Here is an 18424-nt window from a genome sequence, read left to right on the forward strand (position 1 = left end):
TATTTGTAGAAATTTCACATATCTTGTTGAGGTTATTTGGTTTTAATTATAAAGTCATTTGGTTGGGAGAGTTTTAACTTTTAAAAATTTCAGTTAAGATGAAAATTATGTTTTATCTCTGAAATGTCTTTACTCTCTTCTGTCATAGACTGGGCAAAGGTCATTCGTATTGGAGTTGTGGACTGTGCTCATGAGAAGAACTTCGACATATGTAAGGAGTTCGGAATCCACTTCTACCCCACATTCAGGGTATGCAAATACTCATGATAATTATTAATAAGCTAGAAGTTTCTTGTTCTTTTCTTTCACCGTGTCTTAACCAGTCATGACACAGAAAAGCAACATGTGAGAAAAGGTTTATCTTCCATATTAATTCAGAGTTAAACAACCGGTACAAGCGTTGTGCGATTGGACATTCTGTTGATCGTTCGGTTTCTATTTGTCCAGCGTTGTGCCAGGTAGCCCTGCCTACTGTGAACTCTCATTGGTCTAAATCCATTTGATGTACATTAAACATCAAATACGTTATTGAAAGTGATTTTGCCGTGTTGCGAAGAAGTTTCGTGTCCCCTGTTGACAAACATTTTGCTTGTCGCTGGAATATTATCACAACACATCTGGTTAGGACACTGTTTCAGTACATTAAATCGGTAAAACAAGTTACGCTGTACTAGTAAGGTTTGACATGAAATAGTGACAAGCTGTCTGTTGCATTGCACGAAGTAGCCCCGTCCTCAGCGAAATGTCTTTGGTCCAAAATCTTGCTCTGCATACCTGTGTATCAAACATCAAATGTTATTCGATTGGCTGACATTGTGTGTGATTACTTGCATGACAAATTACTTGTTGCTTGAAACTTGTGCAGTGCCAAATATGCATAGTTATAATGTGTAAAGAATGAAGATTTAGGAAAATGTATGATGTCTTGGGGATTTCATTTCGGAATAATTTTTTTTTTCCTTAGTATTTCAAGGCACATGACACCACAAATGATTTTGGGAAGACCTATCAAGGTGGGTTTTATATTTGCTCTGAGTACAATTTAAGTTTTTTAAATTATTGCTGTTATTATTGTTACTGCTATTGTGTAATGAATATTTGTGTTTGACATTGTTGTATTTGTGTGTTAACAGGAGCTGGCAGAGATCTGCAGACAGTGAGGCAGCTGATTGTGAACTTCCTCCAAAACCACACAAGACAAGACTTGCCTGTTAGCTGCCCTCCGCTGGACCCTGCCAGGTGTGCTCACAACTATTACCAGCCAATTTAAGTCATCATTTTAGCATACATAAGTATAATACCTGCTGTTTTTTTATGTTTGATAGATGCTTGTTAAGAAATTTTCTATTTACAAATCATACTCTCGCTCACTCTCTCTCTCTTTCTCTCTCGCTCTCTCTCTCTCTCTCTCTCTCTCTCTCTCTCTCTCTTCCTCCTCTTCTTCCTTCCTCCAATTGGTTACCCTAGATTGTTTATATAGCAGACACAAATTGCATGATGCATAATGGCAGTAAGTCTACAAGTATACTAGTTTGTTGACAGTAGTGAAATGTGTCTCAGATTACTATTTAGAAACATTGACCCCCTTTTACACCTGGTATGATGGTCTCGGGTGATCCCATTTTATGTGGTCAGGCGAGACAGATCACTGTTTACACCTGGTCACTTAAATGCGTCTCATGACCACTTATGTTTGGATTTCGAGGGGAAGGTCTCTGATTTCATGACAAAATACATTAATCACTATGTTACTATGTTACTACATGACATTAAAGATGCATCTGAAATTTTATCTAACCACAAACATAACATTTTGAACAGAAATATCCATTATTTTAGTGGATTACCTGTATTAAAGGAGATTCAGATGTGTGTGCTTGTCATCTGTGTCCCATGTTGATTTCAGACACACTGAAGAAGATCTGTTAAGTTCTCGTGCTTGTGTATGTATCTGCTTTTTAAAATTTTCAGAACAGATGGTTATTTCATTTTAAAGCCGCACGGAACAGGCAGAGTTTAAACTCTTGTTTAAGAGTTTTAACAGGTAAGGGCTAGTGCTTCACTGCTGTCTGGGACGCATTCAGGACAGATTAGCGTTTACACCTCAAATACGATATGGTCACATGCGTTTTTGACTACCTTCGTGTGTGGTTTGTGATCCAATAACAAAACATTTTAGACCCCGTTTACACCTGTATTTAGCACTGACCACATGTGATCGGATCACCCGAAATGCATCTTAATGCCAGGTGTAAACGGGATCATTAAATCTGTCATCTGTTGCAGGGCTGAGAACATCCTGTCCTTAATTGGGAAGAAAACGGAGCACTACACTGCCGTTATAGTTGAGGAAAGAGACTCCTATGTAGGCAGAGAGGTATGAAAAATAATTGCTGTCTGTTTCTCATACACTTTTTTTTCTCAGGACAGACCTTGTTTAATCATTTTATTTTTTATATACTGTATGTTATATATGTTAAACAGTCGTAATTAAAGGAATAGATCACCCAAAACGATAATTCTGTCATCATTTACTCACATTTACTGGATGCAAACCTGTATGACTTAATTTCTGTAGTGGAACACAAAAGGAAACTTTTTGAAGAATGTTTACACCTGCACTGGTAGCTGAGGCTGTAGAGAAAATTGCCACTCATTATTTTCACATGCAAATGAGCTTGTGATTTGCTGCAAATGTTCGCCAGAAGTTTGCAGCTTTTTACAGGTAGAGGTGAACCTACAGCAAACCTTTTGCAACAATGAAGAGTTTGCCACAAAGCTCATTTGCATGTGAAAATTATGAGTGGCAAATTTGCGGCAGATTTGCAGCAAGATTGCAACAAGTTTGAAACAAGTTTGCCAGAACTCTAGATTTTTGTAAGGGTAACCAGTGTCTTAACCGGAGGTGTGAATATACCTGCAAACAATGGAGACGAATTCAGTGAAATTCGCTGTTTTGATTCCAAAATATATAATGTATTTGTATATGTAATGTCATCGGTGGATCTGGCGAGTTTTTTGTTGTTGTTTTGTTTGTTTTTTTCTGGGAGGGGATGGGGTATAGATGTTGTTGATTAGGCCACACGTCCATGTAAACGATTTGGTAAACTTCAGCGTTATGTGAACAAGCATTTTCTGTGATCATCAAAAATTTGATCAACAACTGACAGTAAAGAACTAAAGGATATTCAAAGAGACTAAGAGAAAACTGTAACTCCATTTTATAGGTGACCCAGGTGTCGTTATCATAGATTTTACAATCATCTAAACTAACGTCGCTCGTTTTTACGATGGCGTAACGCCTGTTTCCCAAACCAGCATGTAGATTGCTCGTTATAAAGTAGAATTTAAGTGCTTGGTTGCGGGAGCTGTCCAGTCTTAAGGTGCTGAAACTTATGCCAGTATGTACAGAAGTTTGCCTTCTCAACATGAAAACAATGCAGAAATACAGGCAAAAATGGAAATTGTATGAAACCTTGTCGAGGCACCAAAACGTATTAACTATTACTGAATTCAATTAGAGAAACATAAAGAAACAACGATGGCTTTGGCAAGACAGAGTATCAGATGTATCGACTTCATAGAGATTAATGAAAATGACACAATAAATGTAATGTGAATGCACATAATGAAAATCATAAGGGGCTCTCACAAAGACTAAAGTTTTGTTTCTTTATCTCGAAACTGAACAAATTCACACAGAACAGGATTAAAATGATGAGCATTAATATTAAACTACTCATAGACCTATCTTAATGTTAATAATTTGGTTAGAGTTCTAATAGGCACTGTGTACTTGTAGACTTACTGCCATTATGCATCATGCAGTTTGTGACTGCCATATAAACAAACTAGGGTAGCCTAGGGTAGGGTAGAGGAAGGAAGAAGAGGAGGAGGAAGAGAGAGAGAGAGAGAATTTTGAATTTTAAAAATACTTTTATTACAACTCATTCAACTTCAGTTATAAACTTCCAAATAAACAACCACACATACCCCCCCCCCCCCCCCCACACACACACACACACAAATAAATAAATAATTAAAAAATAATAATAATTACATAAATTGTGCAAAATAAAGCTCATCATCAATGGCAAAGCACAATTCCCCCCATGACACCAAATGTCTTCAAATGTTGCTAAACAAGCAATAGTTTTATTAAAAACGAAAATCATTTTGCAGTCTTGACTTTATCATAGCACCAAAAACACTGAAATCATGATCTTGTTCAACTTTTCTGGTCATATATATTGCCATTTTAGCTTTGCCTAAAACAAAATGTAACAACTGACATTCCCTCTGTTGTCTCTGTGTATACTTAAAACCAAAAATAGAAATTGCATTGAAAATTCTTCATTAAAGCGCTTAAACAGTTCTTGTAAGACATTAAACAAAGGTTGAAGTCTACAACAGTACATAAAAGCATGAAAGACAGTCTCTCTGAGAACAAAAACGGCATTGATTAACATCTGGGTTCAACACAGATATAAATGCATTTACAGCAATAATACAATGTAAAATTCTCTACTGTAAATCTCTTTTTTGTTAGTGGTGGCTTATAAAGAGCTCTCCATTGTGGTTTTACCTCTTTGTTCAGACCTAGAACAGTACGCCAAGTTGAATCAACTTTTCTATCTAATGCTTTCTTATTGAAATATTTTACACATGATTTATATAACTTCTTACCATTATCTGACTCCAAGAATATTCCAACATATTCATCTAAATTAGGTGATATCAGCAACTTTGGAAAACAGTCTTTATCATTCGGAGTAAGTTTTCCAACAAAATATTCTCTAAGCATATTTTTCCTCTATTGCATGAAAAGTCTGTAACTTTTGTAGTAGCTTAGCAATCACTCGAGTGGATCTAACTCCTAAAAGTGCTGCCACTTTATCCACTTCTCCAAAGTTTGGTCCTTCCAAACTGATTAGATGACCAAGAGTTGTTATTTTGGCATTAATAAAAGCTTCAGTCAATGAAACACATGTACCAGTTATATCTAATCTTGCACCATACACCAGAGGTTCTTTAAGAAGCCAATATAAGGATGTTGTGTTACTTGTCCTTTGCCATTGAAAAGGTTCCAGACTTTAAAAAGGTTCTGGTAAAAAACAGGCAATTTTGCTGTGTTGAAAGTTCCAGAATTCATTAAAAACAGTGATTTGTCCAAGCTCAGACCTTCAACAGTCTTTAAAATAGCACTGGCCACTGAACTCTGGTCCTGTCAAAAAACATTGTATAAATTGTGCTCGGAAGGTTGCAGTTCTGCTCTGCAAATTCACAAGTCCTTGTCCACCTTCCTCTTTTGATAGATACAGAACATTATGAGTAACCCAGTGCATTTTGTCCCAAAAGAAGTCTATAAGCATTGATTGAATTTTTCCAAGTAAAAGTGGTGGTGGGTCAATGTAAGTAAGCCGATGCCACAGGGAGGAAGCGACAAGATTATTAATTATAAGGGTTTGGCCCCTATAAGACAATGTTGGTTTAATCCATTTCCATTTATCCAGATGGCCTTTCAGCTTTTCAAATATCCCTTCCCAGTTCTTTGACTGAAAAGTTTGAAGTTTTGAAAAAATTGAGATTGTTTTTTGTTTTTTTACACTTTTTTGATCCTCGTTGTACACACAAGTGTACAATGGCTTTCCAATGATTAAAATACATAAATGCAATTTATTAAATGTTCCATTGAAAGATACATTTAAGTTGCACTTAACGGATTTATGTGCGGATCAAAACTCTCATTAATTTACGAATGTTTTTATGTACCTACTTAGATAACGATGCTTTTGTAGTGCTTTTAGGTGTTAGATTTTCAGTAAACAGTGACAGAAATTTAGATCTTTTCTTCACACAAAATGTTGTATTGCTTTCAAAACTAGCACATCAAGTCAAATGTACTAGTTTTTAATTGTACATTTTTTTTTTTTTTTTGGAACTTGACATTGAGTTGTCGCAACCTGCTGTATTTGAATTGTATGAGAAAGAGTAGCTTGAACATTCTGCTAAATAATTCCTGTGTTCCATGAAAAGAAAAATAAGATTGGTATCGACATGATGTTGAGTAGATGTTGATATATACTGTATGTATGTATATATATATGTGTGTGTGTGTGTGTGTGTGTGTGTGTGTGTACAGTTGAAGTCAGAAGTCATTAAAACTCATTTTTTAACCACTCCACAGATTTAATATTACCAAATTATAGTTTTGGCAAGTAATTTAGGACATCTACTTTGTGCATGACATGAGTAATTTTTCCAACAATTATTTACAGCAGATTGTTTCACTTTAAATTGACTATATCACAATTCCAGTGGGTCAGAAGTTTACATACACTAAGATAACTGTGCCTTTAAGCAGCTTGGAAAATTCCAGAAAATGATGTCAAGCCTTTTTACAATTAGCTTCTTTTAGGAGGTGCACTGAATTGGAGGTGTACCTGTGGATGTATTTTAAGGCCTACCTTCAAACTCAGAGCCTCTTTGCTTGACATCATGGAAAAATCAAAAGAAATCAGTCAAGACCTCAGAAAAAAAATTATGGACCTCCACAAGTCTGGTTCATCCTTAGGAGCAATTTCCAAATGCCTTAAGGTAACACATTCATCTGTACAAACAATAGTACACAAGTATAAACACCATGGGACCATGCAGCCATCATACCGCTCAGGAAGGAGATGCATTCTGTCTCCTAGAGATGTACGTAGTTTGGTGCGAAAAGTGCAAATCAATCCCAGAACAACAGCAAAGAACCTTGTGAAGATGCTGGAGGAAACAGGTAGACAAGTATCTATATCCACAGTAAAATGAGTCCTATATCGACATAACCTGAAAGGCTACTCAGCAAGGAAGAAGCCACTGCTCCAAAACCACCATAAAAAAGCCAGACTACAGTTTGCAAGTGCACATGGGAACAAAGATCTTACTTTTTGGAGAAATGTCCTCTGGTCTAATGAAACAAAAATTTAACTGTTTGGAGGAAAAAGAGTGAGGCTTGCAAGCCAAAGAACACCATCCCAACTGTGAAGCATAGGTGTGCTTTGCTGCAGGAGGGACTGGTGCACTTCACAAAATAGATGGCATCATGAGGAAGGAAAATTATGTGGATATATTGAAGCAATATCTCAAGACTTCAGCCAGGAAGTTAAAGCTCGGTCACAAATGGGTCTTCCAAATGGACAATGACCCCAAGCATACCTCCAAGTTGTGTCAAAATGGCTTAAGGACAACAAAGTCAAGGTATTGGAGTGGCCATCACTAAGCCCTGACCTCAATCCAATAGAAAATTTGTGGGCAGATTTAAACAATTTAAAGGCAATCGTACCAAATACTAACAAAGTGTATGTAAACTTCTCACCCACTGGGAATGTGATGAAAGAAATAAAAGCTGAAATAAATCATTCTCTCTACTATTATTCTGACATTTCACATTCTTAAAATAAAGTAGTAATCCTAACTGACCTAAGACAGGGAATGTTTTCTACAATTAAATGTCAGGAATAGTGGAAAACAATTTTAAGTGTATTTGGCTAAGGTGTATGTAAACTTCTGACTTCAACTGTATGTATATATATATATATATATATATATATATATATATATATATATATATATATATATATATATATACAGTTGCAATCAAAATTATTCAACCCCCCGCAAGACAGTAAGGATTTACAAAGGTAAGCTTTTCTGATGACCCAGAATTTTTTAACTTTACGTCTATATCAGTTGAGTGACACATCCAAAGTCATAGTGTGAATATATAACCTAATATTTCTAAATAGAAGGATTTTTATAAAATACAGCCATGTCATAATTATTCAATCCCTATTGCATGTAGCTGTTTGACAATAAAGTGATTTGATTTTATTTTTATTTTTTATTTATTTTTTTAAATATGTAAGGCTACACAAGTAATTGTTTTAAAACAAAATTAAGTCATCAGTCTGCAATGGCACTTATTTAAGTTTTAAAATGTAAGTTTAGCGTTGTAAGCAAAAATGTATTTCTATGCAAAAAATGCAATTAAAAATAAGCTGTCTCAAAAGCTAATAGTGGAGATTATTTCATTACACAAGAAAGGTCATGGCTAAAAGTACATTTCCAAGGCACTTCAGTTTCCAATAGACAAAGTTGGCAGCACCATTCATAAATTTTTTAAATATGGTACAACAGCAACCTTCTTGGGGTGTGGAAGAAAGCAAAAATTCACCAAGGGAAATGTTGACTTGAATATTCAAGATGTAATTAGGAAAGACCTGTGGAGTCCTGGAAGAAGGTTTTTTTAGACGTATGACACTAAACTGAAAATGAGTTTTAGACCCATGTGTCAGCAGTACGTCTGGAGTAAGATGACAAGGTGACGACAAGAACGACACCATCCCCACAGTCAAGCATGGAGGTGGGTCAGTCCTGTTATGGGGTGTTTTGCGGCTGCAGGAAACGGCTATCCTGACTATGTGACTGATGCCATGGATTCTTTCAGGTATCAGGCCATTTTAGCATGAAAAATGTGATGCCTTCAGTGTGTAAATTGAAGCTTGGTGATCACTGGACTTTCCAGCAAGACAATAACACCAAGGATACATCCAAGTTGTCCAAAAATCTGGTTCAGGGATTGGTCGTGGAATGTCCTTAAATGGCACTTTCAGTCCATCATTAAAATCCCATTGCAAACCTTTGTTGGGATTTCAAGGAAGCAGTGGCAGCACAGAAACCAAAGAATGTTAATGAGCTGGAAGCTTTTGCTCATGAGAAATGTGTAAAAATTCTAATAGAGAGGTGTCCGAAGCCTGAGAACACTTACCTGAAACATTCATTTGCTGTTATTAAGAATAAAGGATGCTCCACAAATGATTGACTTTGGGGGTTGAATATTTTTGACATGACATTTGTGGAGAGAATTAGTTATTTTTTATTTAAAAATTTGGGTAAACTGAACTCTTTGGTCTCAAAATCACTCAAATGTGTATTAAAAACTTACTTTGACTGTTTACTGAGGTTTTAGTTGATGCGTTTTAATTCACATAACCAGAATGTATTGCTGGTCAGGGGTTTGAATAATTTTGATTGCAACTGTATGTGTGTGTGTATATATATATATATATATATATATATAAGAATTTTTTTTATTTATTTATTTTGTAAATAGATGTGCAATGCGCTAATTTTATGCTTTGTGTGCTTTTAGGTAATTTTGGACCTAATGCTATATGAGGGTTTGACAGTGAAGAGAGCGCTGAGCTCAGACAAGCTTTTAATGGAGAAACTAGGGATTAGTTCAGTTCCATCAGTGTACCTCTTCCACCGCAACGGCACACACAGTGTCATGAATGTGTACGTTTACTGCCTCAGTTGAATTAACTTTGACGAAACTATCAAATTCAAGCCTTGTTTATGTGTTTTTTTAAAAATTGGGTTTGTGTTAATAGTCAGAAGAGGCTGCGCTTCTTCTTCTCTTCCTTTCTGAAACTCCTCCCCGGAGTGCACAGGAGACAGTTCACCTCGTCCCTGCAGCGTCCTCAGCCTGGGAGTAATAGACAGGGAAACCAGGTGGAGTGGAAGGACTTTAAAAAGTGAGTTTTATTGTCCTGTAAAATACTTTTTTTTATTTTTTTATCTGAAGTTGAAGAATGTGATGAATGTCTGCACAGGACTATTTTTTTCATTCCGCTCTCGCAAGTTTCTATCACGCACCCGAACGCTCCCTCTGAATTTTACTTCATGTTTACCTGCGCACTGCCCACAGTGATTTTCTACCCGACCGCTCCCTTTCCCGCAACCCCGCAATTGTTTTCCACATAGGGCAAAAGCCATACAAACAGACAACAAGTGTACACAAATAATGTTTTATTTTTATTTTATTGATATTATAAGATAACCCATGACATGATGCCCATCTGACTTCTCTGACCGCCCACTCCCACACACAACTCGTGGACGTACCGTCCGCTACCGCCTTCAACTCGGAAATGTAATTCCACACCAGCACCACAAGAAATCTGATCGGGTCCCGCAGGTCCTTCAGGAGTTCCTCGGGAATGCAGACCTCTAGTCCAAGTGTCAAGTTTAAAGAACTTATGAAATTGTTTGACATTCAAAAATGTATTTCCTGTGTTTACATTTTTCCTTTTGAAACATAAAGATTTTTATTGAAAAGCTTCTTTATTTTTGAATAGTCAATGGTCAGTGTTTTGTCAACTTTTAGGAATACACATATAGATGACCTCAAATGACATGGACATTTTTTATTTCATGGGGGTCTTGAACATTTCAGGAGATGAAATCTGGCTTTTTATTCCTTGGTGACTTAGTTTAATGCAATGAAGAAGTTACCAGTATGAATGTGAATAATGTGTTTCTCCAGGTCTATGGTATACATGGCTGATCTGGAGTCTGGTTTACATTATCTATTGAGGGTTGAACTCGCCACTCACAAGACCTTAGAAGGAGAAGAACTAAAAACGTTCAAGGACCTTGTAACGGTTGTCGCCAAGGTAGTGTTTCAACACAAACATAACTTTTTCTTCACACTTGAACTGTCTACTCAAACTGCAATTGTTTAATGTGTTCTTTTTAGAGCTTTGAAGTTCACAGGTGTGTCTTTCTTGGCCCTTTGATCTCAGCTATTTCCAGGTCGCCAATCAGTGGTTAAACTTCTTGAGACTTTACTAGAGTGGCTAGTCAGTTTACCTTTGAAGAAGATCCCCTATGATGCTATCCTGGACCTAGTCAACAACAAGATGAGGGTGAGAATGTTTCTCATTAAACAACTTATTCAATTTCAGTCAACTATTATTAAAAACATAATCCTTACAAAGTGTCTGTACCTCATGTTATGAAAATATGGCATATTATACCAGCTATGCTTGAAAGTCCTTGGTTGTTTTGTTTAATTGACAGGAACACTAATCAGTATGGTAGTGGATTTAAGCTGCCCTGTTTGTTTTATGTCTCAGATCTCAGGGCTGTACCTGAGTGAGCAAGTGCAGTGGGTTGGATGCCAGGGTAGTAGTGTGGCACTTAGAGGATATCCCTGCTCCCTCTGGACTCTGTTTCACGTTCTGACTGTCCAGGCTGCCAACCGACCTGATATTCTAGCCAACACAGGTATGAGTAGGGAAATGCCTTCCTCTCAGTGAGCCTGAGACCTGTTTTGATTAGTTGTAATAATAATAGATTTTTCCATTTTCCACTTTTAAAATAATAGTAACATCTTCAAAACTGTGAAATAAAAAGTTTTGAAATATGCAAATTATGTAGTGACAGATTAAAGGATGTTATTAAGCTTCTACATAGTTGCTACCCTTTGCATAGATGCTGCACACTCTGGGCATGTTCCTAACCAATTTCATGAGGAATCCACCTGGGATGGTTTTTAACAGTGAAAGAGTTTGAAAGAGTTCATATGTATGACAAACATAAATTCAGTCAAGTGTGTCTAAACATTTGACTTATAGTGTATATGAAAACACCTTAAAAAGAGTCAAGCCCTGTACACACATGCAGCGACTTCCAGTGACAATGCAACGAGATCTCGTCCAGCGACACGGATGACAGTGACCTCTACTGATTAGATGTGGGCATGTTCAGCGACTTTAGAACGTTTAGAAAAGTTGATATTTATGCAAATGAGGAGTGACAACCATTAGGAGTGAAGAGAGTGTCGTTGGACCTCACTTCACTCCTCTCCTTTGAGATAATGGAGTCGAGTACAGACAAGACAGAGGAGCATTGTGATGTTTCTGTGAGCGATTTTACTGTTCTATTTGGTTTGTGTGCAACCACATACATGGATATCATAAAAAAAATTATGCATGGAAAAGACATTGTCGGCAGTCTGAGTGAGAGATTGTTCATCTTATTAATGATATGATGCATTGAGCACTTCTGTAGTTCATATAAATACACTCTTCAATGCAGAATGTGTAAAAACTGATTCCTTGTCAAATTAAAATGAAATCTTAGTTTTACTGGCAAAAGTGCCTCAACTTTGATCTGATTTTCAAGAGATTTGGCCAGACATGCAGTCAACCAATAATGTTAAAGCGGCAGCAGTAGAAACGCCCACAGGCGACTTCACAGTACAGAGACTAGCAACTTCAAACAATAAGGCCACTGCATGTGTGTATGAGGCTTCACACTCTTCTGTTACTTTTTGGACAAGTCACTCTTCCTCATTGTAGCCATTTTCTGTTTATGTTTTTTTATTGCTATGACTAATTTTAAATAATGCCCCACCATTTTCACCTCAGGGTTTGAAGATGATCCTTTGGCAGTACTTCAAACTATGCGCCGTTACATTGGAACTTTCTTTGGTTGCCAGGAGTGCGGAAAACACTTTGAAGAGATGGCACAGGAGTCTCTGAACCAGGTCAAATCAGTGGATGAGGCAGTACTATGGCTGTGGAGAAAGCACAATCAGGTTAACACAAGACTGTCAGGTAAGATAGATGTGCAATAAAGTGCAATAATGCATCATATCATGCTCTTGAGGAGAAGCAAGCAACTAATTAAAGCTTCTGATGTGTAGAGGTGCTATAATAGGCCTTTTCCCACCTACAGTCCTGGTACTTTTCCCTTTGTAACGTTTTATATGAGAACTCTTCATAGGAACAGGACACCCGTGGAGACATTTTCCCTCTTGCATTCACACTCACAAAAGTAACCCCCGTAGTGACTTTATCTAGTATCAACCATTTTTCTTGCGATGTTGTTTGCATGAACGATTCAATGGCAACAACAACCACATCAAAACACCGACGGAGGATGCTGGGATCAGAACTACACTTTGGTTAGGGCTGTTTTATACGAACTTTGGATGTATCCATAGACGCAGACAGCTGACTAATCAGGTAATGGTTTAACTGACAGCAGTTTTGCATGAATGGAACTCTAAGAAAACTGGTCTCTGAATAGTTTAAAAAGAACCTTATTTCATCCTACCTCTTTATACAGCCTCCGAAGGCAGCATTTTCCAGTTTTTGGATGCAGCCTGTGTCTTCAGGTTACAGTTTAAACTGGGCACGTGAGCTGTGCATGCAGTGTCCCTGTAGTCGGAGTGAGAGATGAGACAAGGCATCGGAGATGCTGTTTATCCACACAGCACATGCTGAACTCCGCATCAACATGTTGAAAATGCACTATAAACCTATTTATCAACATAATCTTTTACAATAAAGGCTCTTTTGACTCCAAAATTACTTCACGGAAATACTCACTCATATAACTTAAAAAAGATGTCTTGATGCAAGTTAGCCACACAGTATCAGGCACGCAATACTTCCCTCATGTAAACTAGGTTTAATGATGGTTTGTGTGTAATTGAGTTCAATTACCCTCTTTCGATAAACATCTTATTTATATCCGTCACCCTAGGAACAGTACAGATGCGATGAAAACTCAAAGCGTTTCTCCCGATGAAGTCTCACATACATATACTGTATGTGAAACGGGTGATCCTCTATGGATAGTTTGCTGGTTTTATTTTATTTCTGTTATGGGAATTGTAAAATTAACACAGTCCTGAGTAGCAGGCTAGCATCTAGTTTGTTTACAAAGGGTGGCTGTGGACTCCTCTCCTTTCTCAATGCTTTGGGTGTCAAAGGGTTTTGACCAATCACAAGCTACAGCACCTCCCACAGTCCCTATATGCCCCAAAAGTATCTACCCCGGTGTAGGAGCTAAAAATATCCCATAAAACGGCTTCCAGGAAATGTAAGCGCAGCATAGTTCTAGTGGGAAGACTAGCAGCTGTACATCATCGCACCATTAGCTAGGTTACTCCTAGCCAATCACAAGTAAGCCATTGTTTTATAAGTTTGCTCACAATCTATCACATTGCTGTTTCAGTGTGCTAACATGGCAACCTCCACCACCCCACCACAACCAGTCGAGTCCCGTCCTGCACGGGGGTAGGCTCCTCGCCCCTGCCTCCTATCTCCGGCAGGATATGACGGTTCGGAGTACAACTTCTTCGGACTGCCAGACGGGGCTTACGCCAAAGAGAGACATTACATTTCTGTTTTATATTCATAAAATAAATGTCATCTTAAATTTCACTCAAGTCTGCAAGACTTCCTGATAGAACTACAGTTCCTCAGGTACGAAAACGATGAAAAGTACTAGTCCCGGGGAAAAGTACCTAAAATGGGCTTTAGTACCTGCAGTGGGAAAGGGCCTAAGTACTTAGTTCCATCTCCTCAAGGGTAATACAACAAGTGTAGTTTTTTTACACTAATATTTTTATCTGTCATTATATCATTGGAAGTTTTAAAACAATGGGAAGAAAGAAAGGAAGAACAACAGGAGGGAAGGAAGAAAGACTGGAAATCAGGAAGAAAAACTTGAAGGAAGACAGGAAAGAATGAAAGAAGAAAGACAGTAAGGAAGATATGACCATAGGAATAAAAAAAAATTAAGGAAGGAAGGAAGGAAAAAGATGAAGGAAATATGAAAGAGGTGTAAAGGAACAAATGAAAAAGACAAAGAAAGGGGGGACTGGGTTACTTATCAAGTAAAGACACTGACTACCACACCTGGAGTCGCAAGTTTGAATCCAGGGCATGCTGAGTGACTCCAGTCCGGCTTCCTAAGCAACCAGTTGGCCCGTTTGCTAGGGTGGGTAGGGTCACGTTGGGTTAATATCCTCGTGGTTGCTACAGTGTGGTTCTTGCTCTCGGTGGGGCGCGTGATGAGTTGTGCGTGGATGCCACGGAGAATAGCATGGGTCTCCACAGTGCGCTAGGTCTCCGCAGCTCAACAAGCCACGTGATAAGATGCGCGGATTGACGGTCTCAGACACGGAGGCAACTGAGGTTCGTCCTCCGCCACTCGGATTGAAGCGAGTCACTACCCCACCACGAGGATTTAGAGCGCTTTGGGAATTGGGCATTCCAAATTGGGGAGAAAAGGGGTGAAAATCCAAAAAAAAAAAAAAAAAAAAGGACAAAGAAAGGATAGAAAGAAGAAAGAAAGGAAAAAAGACAGTATGGAAGGATGAAGAGAGGCATGAAGGGAAAAACAAGAGGGAAGAAAGAAGGAAGGAAGAAAAGAACAAAGGAAAGATTGATGGGAAGGAAGTAAATAGACCATAAAGGAAGGGAAAATATGAAAGAAAGTAGGAGAAGATACTATGGAGGTCTGGAAAGCAGGATGACGGAAAGGAAAAAAGTAAATGGAAGAAAGATTAAAAAAGCATTAATGAAGGAAGAAGACTGCAAGGAGAAACGACAAGAAGGAAGACAGGATTGAAGGAAAAAGAATAGACCGAAAGGAAAACAGGCGGATAGGAATGAATACAAGAAGAGGGGGAACAAATACAGGATGAAAGACAAACAGGAAGAAAGGCAGGAAGGAAGGAAAAAGATGTAAGAAAGACATGAATAATAAAGGAAGAAATACATGAACGTAGATAGATAGAAGGAAGAAGGGAATGAATGAAGGAAGACTGACTGGAAGGAAATAAGAAAGAAAAAGATGTAATGGGAGAAAGAGATTGAAAGGAAAACTGGAATAAAAGGGGACATTTTGAAAAAAGTATAATTCTCTTATGTGTTCATTAAGCTGCATGTAATATATGATGTCAGACATCACCCATATAGCTCATTGTCCACTCTTTATGCAGGGTCAATGAGTGAGGACCCCCTGTTTCCTAAGATTCAATGGCCTGCTCCTGATCTCTGTCCGACATGCCATGAGGAGCAAGAAGGCCTTCATGTCTGGAATGAACAGATGGTACTTGCTTTCCTCAAACAGCACTATGGTGCTTCAAACATCTCCCCAAAATACACCAGTAGCAGCCAAGCAGAGCCAGGCCCTCCGGCCCTGGATAAACTCAAAGCTGTTACCAAATCTGACAGCAAAATTCATCTTAACCAGAATATAAAGCCATCTGAGAGGGTTCCTAAACATCTCAAGAGAATTGATACTGATGGTGAGAAAGGGACAGGTGTCCAGAGAGAAACCAGGCCAGGCATGACATTTCTGGGTCTGGGGTTCTCCAGTGTGGATATGAGTCTTTGCGTGCTGCTGTACGCTCTCTCCTGCATGTTTCTCATGGTTATGTTCTTCATCTTTCACGTTCGATCAAAGAGGTGGAAGGCCAGAAGCATCAGGCCATACATATAGCAACACTAAGAAAGAAATCTCTTCAGGATAAGGTGAATGTAATATATGAAACCCCTGCCAAGTGTTGAAGGAGACTGATTTTAATTTATTTGATGACTTTTATTTGTTCTGTTGTGTTTGTGTTGTTTCTTTCAAGCAATTTGTAATGAAGAGCTTGTCTAAGTACTGATGAATGTTTGGCTTGTTTATCAGGCATATTTCTCAATCTTAAACAAACAGATAGGGTGGTTTTACATGAGAAACTATTTTATTATTCTAAAACTAAAGTGAGAAAGCTAGGTCAGAAGTATATTTTTATGGAATATTCTGCATTAATTTTTTCTCTGTGAAAGTCACTCTGTTCCCATATTTCTATTTGATGGTAAAACAACAACAACAAAAAACACTTGGGAATATAATTTATCCTGTCGTTCCAGGTCACTAGCTGAGAAGCCAGTGACACGTAACACACCGCCTTGTCAATGACCAGATGTGAAAAAACCCTCAGATTTGATTCAGTCACCATTCATTGAAATCTACTTTGTAGGTTGCTTGAACATGTTTTCTTTGTCCACATGTGAAGTCACAAAAAGCTACAGTGACACCTTATTTTAGAATTCCTGTGAAATCTTTGATGGATCTGAATATAAGTAAATAATTGTTTTAATAAGAAAAGAAACTTGTTTTATATTCTTTTTAAATCTTATTATTAAAGGATTAGTTTGCCCCAAAATGAAAAATCTGTTCATTTACACACCTTTATGTTGTTCCATACTCCTATGACTTTCTTTCCTCTCTGGAACTCAAAAGGAGATGTTAAGCAGAATGACCATCTCAATCACAATTCGCTTTTATTGTATGGAAAAAAGCTGCAATGAAAGTGATGACTGAGACTAATATTCTAAGTAACATTTTGTGTTCCAAGACATTTCGAAAATCAAAGGGTTTGGGAACAACATGAGGGTGAATAAATTATGACATTTATTTTGGTTGAATGAGCCATTTAAGCATCATAAGAGGTTGTATAAATTTCTGCTGCAATGCATTTATAATGACAACATTGATCTCTTCATACAAAAACATGTTTAGCCCAGTTTATAAAACATTTCTCATAAATAGCATGACAGTTTGGTACTCAATTATACTGAGCACACTTTGGTGACTTAAAACTGTCTTTTTTTACTAGTTTATTCATAATCTCAATTGAATAGGTTAAAATAGCTGTCTTTTCCTGTGAATTTCAGAGACACTTTTAAACTGGATAATGCTTTTATTGTATGTATATATATATATATATATATATATATATACTATATATATATATATATATATATATACACACACACACACACACACACACACACCGATCAGCCACAACATTAAAACCACCTGCCTAATATTGTGTAGGTCCCCCTCGTGCCGCCAAAACAGCACCATCCTGCATCTCAGAAAAGCTTTCTGGCGGCACGAGGGGGACCTACACAATATTAGGCAGGTGGTTTTAATGTTGTGGCTGATCGTGTGTGTGTGTGTGTGTGTGTGTGTGTGATATATATATATATATATATATATATATATATATATATATATATATATATATATATATTATGCATATCTGTTGTAGAGCTCTTACAAGTCACCGTTTATGTCTAATTACACTGAAAAATAGTGTATTCACAATTCTTGACTCTGAAAAGAAGGGAGCGTTCAGGTTACACGTGTACTGCTACAACAGTATTTTGATTTTAGGTTTGGAATCCAAAATATTTGTACGTATTATGATGATTAAAGCATGTCTAATAGCATTATTGGCATTTGATTTATGGATTGATTTTTAGTAATGTGTTCAGCTAGTGATATTTTATTACTATCTAATGGAGCAGTGTTAATGTTAACTGAACTTTTGGCTAAATATTTATGAAGCATTCTAAATAAAGTATGGTATTATGACTTGCACATAATGGTGGCCTTCCAAGCTGCTCCAAATGAATGGCCGTACCTTACATTGTGTGTGTTTATTTTTGTATTGATCATTATTATTATTTTAATTTCCAGTGCTTTAATAATTATATTTTTATGTGAAGACTTTTATGTGTTTTTGGGGGCAGTTGTTCTGTATATGTAGTTTTTCTTCACAGGGGAGTTGTTGTATTTTGTATGAAGAACTCTGTAATTTGTCTTAAAAATAAAACACAAATTATAATTTCATCATTAACTGGTTCATAACTTGCAACAAATGCAGATGCATCTGAGATTTAGCACATTTGTGTTTTGGTAACCATCAATACTTTATACGTAGTACCACTATAAT

The 18424-nt window shown here is 37.3% G+C and overlaps 1 protein-coding gene across 2 annotated transcripts in view; it reads left to right on the forward strand.

Annotated features, from left to right (window-relative positions):
* The window catches only part of LOC127440182 (sulfhydryl oxidase 2-like), a 31046-nt gene extending 13617 nt beyond the window's left edge, over positions 1-17429 (forward strand). The window contains exons 2-13 of one of the 2 annotated variants that reach the window (XM_051696637.1): positions 149-249; positions 965-1013; positions 1134-1239; positions 2287-2377; positions 9197-9342; positions 9438-9581; positions 10373-10502; positions 10632-10754; positions 10965-11115; positions 12261-12449; positions 15632-16166; positions 16551-17429. In XM_051696637.1, the coding sequence (XP_051552597.1) occupies positions 149-249; positions 965-1013; positions 1134-1239; positions 2287-2377; positions 9197-9342; positions 9438-9581; positions 10373-10502; positions 10632-10754; positions 10965-11115; positions 12261-12449; positions 15632-16134 (1733 nt within the window). In that variant the 3' untranslated portion in view covers positions 16135-16166; positions 16551-17429. Of the gene's footprint in view, positions 1-148; positions 250-964; positions 1014-1133; positions 1240-2286; positions 2378-9196; positions 9343-9437; positions 9582-10372; positions 10503-10631; positions 10755-10964; positions 11116-12260; positions 12450-15631 lie in introns of both variants that reach the window. The other variant, XM_051696636.1, reaches the window with a different exon arrangement.
* The last annotated feature ends 995 nt before the right edge of the window (positions 17430-18424 follow it).

The sequence above is a fragment of the Myxocyprinus asiaticus genome, chromosome 4 (assembly GCF_019703515.2).
Source record: "Myxocyprinus asiaticus isolate MX2 ecotype Aquarium Trade chromosome 4, UBuf_Myxa_2, whole genome shotgun sequence".
Classification (NCBI taxonomy): Eukaryota; Metazoa; Chordata; class Actinopteri; order Cypriniformes; family Catostomidae; genus Myxocyprinus; species Myxocyprinus asiaticus.